General features: G+C 60.3%; 1 protein-coding gene across 9 annotated transcripts in view; it reads right to left on the bottom strand.

The window, feature by feature from the left end:
* Positions 1-771: 771 nt before the first annotated feature.
* Positions 772-8,877, bottom strand: part of BCAS3 (BCAS3 microtubule associated cell migration factor) — a 493,516-nt gene continuing 485,410 nt past the window's right edge. For 6 of the 9 annotated variants that reach the window (XM_053655011.1, XM_053655008.1, XM_053655033.1 and 3 more), the window contains one exon: positions 772-1,544. In XM_053655011.1, the coding sequence (XP_053510986.1) occupies positions 1,396-1,544 (149 nt within the window). In that variant the 3' untranslated portion in view covers positions 772-1,395. Of the gene's footprint in view, positions 1,545-4,873; positions 4,965-8,877 lie in introns of all 9 variants that reach the window. The other 3 variants (XM_053655041.1, XM_053655014.1, XM_053655035.1) reach the window with 1 other exon arrangement.

Here is an 8,877-nt window from a genome sequence, read left to right as displayed (position 1 = left end):
GAAGATTAAATCTCGTCTTGGGTGCCAGGATTGGATGGGGTGCGTGTGAAGGGGTGGGGGCTCCAGGCGCTGCCCCAGCTCCCGCTGGACAGTTGGGTGGGGAGGTCTGCTTGTTTGTGAACTCAACTCTGCTGCAGCGGTTACATTAAACTTCATCCCAAACCACACCTGGCTCAGTGGGTTTCCTTTGACCCTCCCAGGCCTTTCCGGGGTCTCAGGGAAGTGGGGACAAGGGTTAGCATTATTCTCCTTCCTGCTCAACACCGATTTTTGCTCGCCTGCTCCTGTCTCCTTCCTGCCCTTCACTTTAGGTCCAGAATTGGGAACAGGAGGGGGAACAAAGGTTCCTGCCAGGGTTCATGAGACCCACGTTCACCTGACTGTCCTTCCACCTTCTAACCTTGAAAAGAGAGGCCATCACAAGGTGCCTTGCCCTGATGATAAGGCCAGAGTCCTCCTCAGGTTGCCCCCGCCCTGCAGAGCAGCCCAGCAGCACACACCTGGCCCTGCCTCAGCCAAGGAGTGTTGGGTCTGCAGTGGCCCCAGAGCTCACTGGCTCTGGAACAGGCATGAAGGTTGGAGAATGGATTTAAACCAGGCCTCCTCCAAATTCCAAAGCAGACATTCTCCTTTTCCTTCCTGTCCCCCCCGACGCCTCCCCCTAGGCTACATATGTTGGGGCTGCACGTGTTGGAAGCGGGGACGCGTGGTCGGGCCCACAGGACCTGCTTGGCACTTGGAGAGGACCCCGACCCCAGCAACTCAGGGAGGGACGCCGACAGCAGTGTGGTTTATTGGACAGGACGTGCACTTTTTGACAAGGCCTTGGTAACCACAGTTTCCTTCCCTGAACAGTTCAGGACCAGGGTAAAAGGGCTTACAAACTAGAAAGATAAATCCTTCCCTTGAGCCAAAGGGGAAAGAAAAGAGGAAGGGGGCATCTCCTTTCTTTTTCTTTCCTTAATACTCTGGGCCTCAGTTCACGCAGGGAAGCTGGGCCGTGCGAGCCACAGCCAGGAGTGGGCTGGGGTGGGCCCCTCAGGGCCGGAATGCCTGGCCAGGCCATCCACCCTCTCCGCAGGTGGCCCCCCGGGGGTATGGTCAGAAAATACAAAAGCGGATCCAATGCAGGACATCGTGTGTGAACAGAGGAGGGGACGGAGCTTCTGCAGTCTCTTTCGGCCACAGCCCTGCCCACAGGGTCAGAGTGCACCGAGGTGCTTTGGAGAAGGGTCTCTTCTCAATCCAGGGAGGGTGGGTGGCTGTGGTCACTAAGCTTGGGGAAGGTGCTTGGTGAAAGAGGAGCAGAGACTGAAGGGGAAGGCCGGAGGGGTGCTTTTCCTTCTTTCTCCAGCAGGCGGGTGGGCTGGCTGGTGGGAGGCAGGTAGCTGGTACCTACGAGAAGCTGGTGGGAAAGAGGCTGAGGGGCTGACTCTCATTGGTGGGCAGTGGAGACCGGTAGCCATCAAAGTTTCTTGGGATGCTGCCGCTTGTGGAACCCGAGCTGTTACTCAGAGTCTCGATGCTTCCCTCTCGCTGTAGTTCTGCAAGACAAGAAGAGGCCCAGGCCCGGTCAGAGTGCCATCTGGGGCGGGAGGGGCACACCCTGGGCTCGGCTGCCCGTCTGCAGGTACCCATCAGGGTCCATTTACATCTGTCGCAGGGGGGTCCCCACATGCTCCCCACACAGGACAGGTGGCAGTTCAGGTCACGGGGAGCCTCAGCGGGGGAGGGAGGGGCTCCCTTGGCTGGCGGGCTCCATTGTTCCCTCACTGTGGGAACCCCTTTAAGCCAGAAGTAGGCCACCCTGATGACTTGTCTGGACCACGCGGTGGACACGTGCCCACGCCTGCACACACACTCGTGCACAGCCAGCCTGTCCCCGCCTGTCCCTGCAACTCCACGAGTGGCTCCCGGCCTGGGTCTACAGGTCAGGCAGGAGGTGAGGGGCCAGGACACAAGAAGGACTGCTGCTTCCCTGCCTGGCCTGTCCCCACCTCTCCTCCCCCGCTGCAGAGCTTCACCCTGGCTTGCCACTCGCTTGCTCACTCATCCTCACCCGCACAAGCTGCCTGCTGTCCAGGCCCTGGTTCACCATTGGCCCCTCCTGCACGGTGTCCTGTTTCCCGGCAGGCGGGAGTGCCTGCTCTGAGAGGGGCCAGTCCCACAGAGAGAGGGTCCTGCCTGCCTGGAGTGCCACCTTTCTTCCTTCTGCTCAGCCCCCAGGTCTCCTGGAGCCCCCCCCCCACAAGGCACATGCTCAGAGGCAACCTGTGCCCCCAAAGCAGGCAGGGGGGCTCCCGGCCCCTCCTCCACCTCTTCCCTGGCCCTGCCTGGCACAGCCACACTGCCGTCTTGGGTACAGCAACTGGTTCCAACTCATTCAGCTGTGGGCACCTTCCTTAGCTGCCCAACCTCTCTTGACCTAAGAAAGGTACTGGGGTGGTAGGTTACGAATAGACTTCCCTGGAGGTTGAGTGAAAGGAAAGAGGAATTATTTCTCGGCTTTTTGAAAGTGGCCAGTCCCTGTCTCCTTCAGTCCTGCAGAGTGGGCTCTGAGGCCTGGTCATACGCATCCCTGGGCAGAATCCAGGGTTTGCCCCAAACCAAGATGTAGGGGTCCACAGGCACACCTGTCTTGGACTGAAGGGGTCTCGCTTGTCTGCCTCGGAGCCCAGGACCTCAAAGTGGTCATCTGAAACAGCGAGGCATGTCCAAATGCTCCACCCATCTGGTCTGGCTTGAGACCTTTATCTTCAGCCCACGCCCACTCCCAGGCCCCTGCCCCCACACGCATGCCGCACAGCTGGCTTTGGCTACGGAGTGGCTCACAGCCTTTATGCCTGGGCGGGCCGTTGCTGGCCAGCCAGGAACTGACCAGTGATCCCCACTCACTACAGGCTACCCAGGAAGCACAGAGGCCACCCAACAGCAGCAGCCGGGGTGGGGGAGTTGGTGCAGCTCCTTCAGAGCAGGCTCCTGGGCCCAGATGGGAGGGGCCCTCAGGGTTCGACCCGGAACCTCTCAACAGATGGGGGCGTGTGGGCAGGGGACTGTGGACACAGGCTGTGGGCCTGACCGTGGTCTCTGGTCTCCAAGAGCGACTGGCCACCCCGTGGGGCCTGATCCTGGGAGGAGTAAGGGCAATTTAGATATGGACAGAAAACAAGATCACCATGTGGGCTCCCTTCTTCCTTGGTCATTCTTCAGTCTTACCCTAATTTGGAAGTATTGGCCCTTGTGCCAAGAGAGGGCGAGGAGAGGAAAGCAGAGAACAGACCCCAGGATTTCTATGAGGAAGCTTCAGACTCCAAGAAAGCTCACTCCATTGCTCTTTCCCCACAAGCAAGCAGAGGAGTCAGAGAGATCTCTGAGGGCCCTGCCCCTCATGCACGGCCATCCCAGCACTAGGGGGCGCTGACAGCAGGGCCAGGAGGGCAGGGGAGAGGAGGTGGGGCAGTAAGTAGCAAGAAAAGCAGGGGCTTCCTTTAGGGTCTGGACACCAGGCCCAAGGAAGAAAGCCCCAGGTGAAGGAGCAGGGAAGGCCACTGGAATGGGGAGGCTGGCCCCTTTCCAAAGCTGGGAGACAGGCCCAGCGTTCTTGATGCAAAGTGCCACCAACACACCCACATTGCCAAGGAAGCCGAGGAGACGGGACCCGGGTCCGAGCACGGCACCCCCACTGCCCTGGGCGCAGGCCCCAGCCACCCCACCAGCAGCCTCTGTGACCCCACCCCACGAGTCTGAGCGGATGCGCCTTTGCCCCTTGAGCGACAACAGGGCAGGGACGAGATGAGTTTGCAGCCCTTGGGGGCCAGGTGAAGCCCGAGCTGCCCTGCTCACGTTTCCCCTGCGCCAGTCGGGCCCGGGCAGGATGGGAATGGGCAGGCTGCGCCTGGCCCCGCGCCCCACGGTGCCCACGCTCTCCTGGATTCGCCTCCCGTGTGTCTCCGCAGCCTCTTCCCTCCTCTCCATTCTTACTGCCACCGCCTGGTTAGGCCTGCATTTCCCAGCTGGGTAACTTCAAGGCTCCCCATCAACCACCTGACCCCCAGACCCCCCTCTGCACCTCCCCACCACACCAAAGCCAGAGTGGTCCGTCTGTAGTGCAAACCTCATCTTGCTTTCCCTCTGAGTAAAAACCGCTGACTCCTAACGGTCCCCAGGATAAGGTCTAAACTCCCGGCACTATAAATGCCTTCCAGGACCTGCCCCAGACCCACCTCACTAATATCACTTGTCACTGCACGAGGAACCAAGGTAATGAACTCGAGTGGTGTTTAGATCTCTAGGCTGCTTTAGGTCAGGTCCCTGGGCCTGTGCCCATGACATTCTCCGGGAACACCCCCAGAACACCCACTCATCTTCCGAAGCTCAGCAGAGTCCACTGCGCTGTGAGCCTGTCCTGCGGCCCTGGCAGAGCCGGCCGGCTTCGCTGCTCTCTGTACTGGCTCCTGCCACAGACCCTCAACACAGGGGGCACTGTCTGCTCACATGCACGTCCCCATCCAGGCGGGGGACCTTGGGGGGCCTGCTGTGTGCCTCATCTCTGTGTCCCCAGGGCCAACCACAGAGCCTGGGAAAGAGCTGGTGTGCAGAGAACACTGCTAGAATGAATGAGTGAGTGAGTGAATGATGTGGCAAGGAGAGGAGGGGCGGTTTCCTCAGCATGAACTACTAGTACAAGGCCAGGGGCCTGGCTGGTCCCGGCCGCTTTTCTACAGCCTCTGTCAACCCCCTTCCTCTTCTCCTCACTGAGACACAGGAGCGCGCGCGCGCGTGTGGACACAGAGGAGCGGTGCGCGCGCCCCCCGGAGGCACCCCGGCCGCCCAGCCCGAGCAGCAAGCGGCAAATGGAAACGTGTGGCCTTACCTTCCTCCATCCCGAGCACATGCTCTGTTACTGTTGGGTTGCTCGCGGACGCTGGGCTGTTGGCATTGTTTTTTTTTTCCTTTTTTTTTCCCTTGTGAAAAGAAAAGCATTGAGGAATCTTTTTGGAGAATATATGGACAACGATCAAGAAGTACACCAATCTCTGCAAGCAGGTGGAGGGGCGCACGGAGGTGTGGGCGTTACTCTGGGAGGAGGGTAAGCTTTCGGCAGAATTCTGAAGTCAAGGAGGACAGTGACATGCATGTGGCGGGGGGTGGGGACCAATCAGACTGGGGGGGTCTCAGGGATGGAACTGTTTGTGACAGAGCCGAGACCCCCTTCAGCGCCGGGGGGAGAGGAGCCGCACACGGAGTGCAGGGAGCAGCTGAGGGAAGGGGAGAGAAGGGGCCTTTGGCCCACGCAGTGCCAGACGGTGCCCCATGCAGGCGGGTTGCCAGGTGAGGGGACAGACGGGCTGTAGAGTTTTCTGGGCCCACTGTGGCGCCTGACTCAGTGGCCCCCCCTTCTTTCCCCTCCTGAGACTCCCAGGTCTGGGTGGCTTTCCTGCGGCTGAGGTGGACTCGTGAGGAAAGCCCACCAGAAACCTGCTGGGGCTGCAGGAGAGAGAGCTGGGGGCTCCGTGGTGGGGACCTGAGAACGCATCGCCAGCAGGGTCCCCACTCAGAAGGATGTCGATTCTGGCCAGTGGAAAAAAGCCAGCTCTGAAGGAGGCTGTGGCCAGGCCTCACAGCAAGGCAGGGGTTGAGCAGTAGCTCCCAGGTAAGTGGCTGGACCTCACATCCTCCGGTATCGCCGTGCACCCAGGCGGCAGTTGCTGGCCTCCCTGCCTGGCAGATGGCAAAACCAAGGAAGAGTAGGAGGCCACTGGCCCCAGGTACACTGTCCCCACGAGAGACAGCCGCTGCTGGTGCAGACCCAGGATGGACATGGCGGCAACTCTGGGCACCACTCAGACTGGCCCCCAAGGCCACCGCTGGCTGTGTTCACCCGTCCCCTGCTGGCCCTCGTTGGAAATGGGTCTGCTAGGCCATGGGCCAGGATGGGCAAGCCGCAGGACTGGGGTAACAATGGAATGAGTAGCAACTGAAAAGAGGGGGCCTTGGCGCTCGTGAAATAAGCCAAGGAACAGGAAAGCTCAGTCCTCATGCGGCCTGGCTCTGCATGGTGCCTGGCCAGATTCAAAGGTGTCAGAGAGGTGGCCGACCTTGTTAGGGAGAGGTGACCCTGACTACCTGGGCACACACACCAAGGCCGATCCAGGGAGAAGTCATTCTCAGTCTGGGCGTGGAGGTGGGAGCAAGGCTGCCCACACACACTGCCCCACTCCTGGGCTGGGCTGTCCAGAATGAGGGAACCAGTCTGCGGCAGTTCAGGCCGTCATCACCCCTCTCCCCCATCCCACGGTGGGCACTGTGCTGGACCCTGGCTTCCGGAGCTGGGGTGGGCGCTGGCGGGCAGGGAGGGCTCCACCTGGGCCTGCACCTCTGGAGTGCTGGCCCCCGTCTGCTTCACCCTTGGAGTTTTCCCTGGGGCTGTGCTCTCCCCTGGGGGCAGACCTTTCCCTCCCTCAGGGCCACCCTACACCTGCAAGGCAGGGGCTTCTGGGGATAGACTGAATGGAGGCCTCTTTTCATGAGTCAGTCACTTAATAAGCATCATGGTCCCCAAATACTCGGGGAGGGGGAAATGCTGAGCACAGGGCCTAAGTGAGCCTTGGGGAGAGCTGGGCAGGAGACCCCAGCGGACGGTCACAAGTGAAGTCCTACTCGGGCTTCACCTCCTGGCCTCCTGCAGGCTGCATGGCAGTAGAGGCAGATGGCTAGAGACCGGAGGGGAGCCCTCTGGCTTCTGGTGGTGGGGGTCTCTGTGGAGAGCCCAAGTCTCAGGACCCAGAAGGAGGTCTGTTTCTGGGACGTGGAGGGGTCTGTGAGGGCAGTGCTGTGTGTGTGTGTGTGTGTGTGTGTGTGTGTGTGTGTGTGTGTGTGTGGAAGCAGGCCCCTGGGACCCCCGGCTCAGCCTCCAGGCTGAACAGGGACACTTCGCCCAGCACCATCCGAGCAGCACCTACTGCTGGCCCCGCTGGTGTGCTCAGCAGCCACAGCCACCCTGCTCTGCGCACTTAGAGCCTCACCCCGCTGCTCATTAAAGGGATTAGCAGAGCACTTTATTGGGCCCTGGCTGCAGCCACACACCCCCGTCCCAAGCTAACCACCCAAGTGGCCCGGTGGGAGTAGGATTAGACCTCAGGGCCCAGTCTTGCCCTGTGCCCACAGCACGCCAGCTTTGCCAGTGAGAAGGGAGAATGCCCCCACGTCCATTAAGGGCCTGAGAAACGAGGAGGGGGTGGAGGTCGCCCAGGTTGGGGAGGCAGTTTGCTGCAGTGGATGAGCACAAGCTCCAGTGGGCCCCGCCCTCCACCCCTCCCTGCCCCTGCCCACTGCCCCCTTGGAGACTTTAAGCAAGTTACTCAACATGCCTGTGCCTCAGTTTCCTGCCTGTGAGGGTAACAAGGTCTGTTTCATAGCCTGGTTGTAAAAATCAATTTAAATAATGCATGTAGATGGCATCGCTAAGTACAGCTTCCAGGCAGCAAATGTGAGTTCTGTTACTGTTGCAGCTGTACTAGTGCCTGCGATTATCCGTGGCACCGCGGGGTCCCTCCCCATCTTCCCTTCCCAGCAGGTGTCTCCTCCAGCATCTGGGGGCATCCGGGCCCCCACCAGCCTGCCCTCCACTGGGCCTTGCAAAAGATTCTTTTTAATCAAGAAATGGGCCACGGAGGAAGGTGGCAGATATGTGTTTATAGCTTTTTATTTCCTTCCTTGCCTCTTTGTAAATACCCTCTTCCAAGCTGGAAAATAAATTTCCAACCCTGTTGACGTGCATCGATTTTTCCCCCCTGCGTCCACCTCCCAGCTCTCCCCCATCTGCAGGGCCTGTGGTTAACCCCCTGGCTTGGGCTGGGCTCAGCGGTACCCAGGGGAGCAGGCGGTCCCGGGGCACTGAGCAGCTTGTCAAACGGCTCCACCTTGCCCAGTGCCTGGCTCGGGGGAGGTCTGCAAACACAGAGTTCCAAGCCCCTTCTGCTGTGAGGGCTCTTGGCTCGAAAGTTGGTTGGGATGGGGGCGGGGTCCTCTGACTAGGAGGTTAGGGACTTTCAGCATCTTCCCTGGAAGGGATATATGGAGAGGAGGCCAGGGGACCACAGTAGGACTTCTGGCAAGTTCAGCGAATGGACCCAAGTGGGGTCTGTCCACAGGGTCTGGGAGCAGCCATGCAAACTGGGGGTTGCAGAGAGAAGGGCTGGGGAGGCGGGGGTGGGAATGCAGGGCACGGGAGCGGGGGGGGGGGGGCAGCTTCCCGGGGCTGAACTGGAAAGATAGCTCGGGTGCCAACTAGGAGGTGGCCCTGGTAGACACAGCTATGGGCCGCTTTTCTTACACCAGTCCTGAGCCTCGAAACGACCACTGTCTCCTGCAGAGTGTGGCCAAGCGAGGCAGAGGTCTGTTCGGGCAGAGATGGAGTTGGCTGAGAATGCTTCTAGAAACCCTGATAGCAGAGCAGTGGAGACCACACCCTGGGCTGGAGCTGCCTCAGCCCCAGGGCCCTCTTCCGGAGTTAAAAGGGAAGGGCCGCAGTTAAGGGGGCCCTGCAGGGAGGCCTTGCCTTCGTTCACACTCAGACACACCCGCCCACCGCTCCACACTCCCCTTGCAGGGCCACCTCAGGCTGCACAGCCACTAGCAGACCAGAAGGGTCCTCTCTGTCCAGCTCAGAGGGCTTGGGAGGGTGGGGGCTGGGTCTTCCCAAAGATCCCCTGTCCCTCCAGCAGGGGTTTCTGTCCCTTCCCAGGCAAGTCTGTGGAAGCAAGAAGGGACGCTTCTGGAAGCTGAGGGGCAGAGGATGAAAAGGCTCCTCCACATTCAGGTATCAGCTATCCTGTTTGGGGCTGATGGCATCTGGGAGTGGAGTGCTGGCCTGGC

Source organism: Artibeus jamaicensis, unplaced genomic scaffold (assembly GCF_021234435.1).
Source record: "Artibeus jamaicensis isolate MK-2021 breed Jamaican fruit bat unplaced genomic scaffold, CSHL_Jam_final contig_1998, whole genome shotgun sequence".
Taxonomy (NCBI): domain Eukaryota; kingdom Metazoa; phylum Chordata; class Mammalia; order Chiroptera; family Phyllostomidae; genus Artibeus; species Artibeus jamaicensis.
This window is presented reverse-complemented; position numbering and strand designations above follow the sequence as displayed.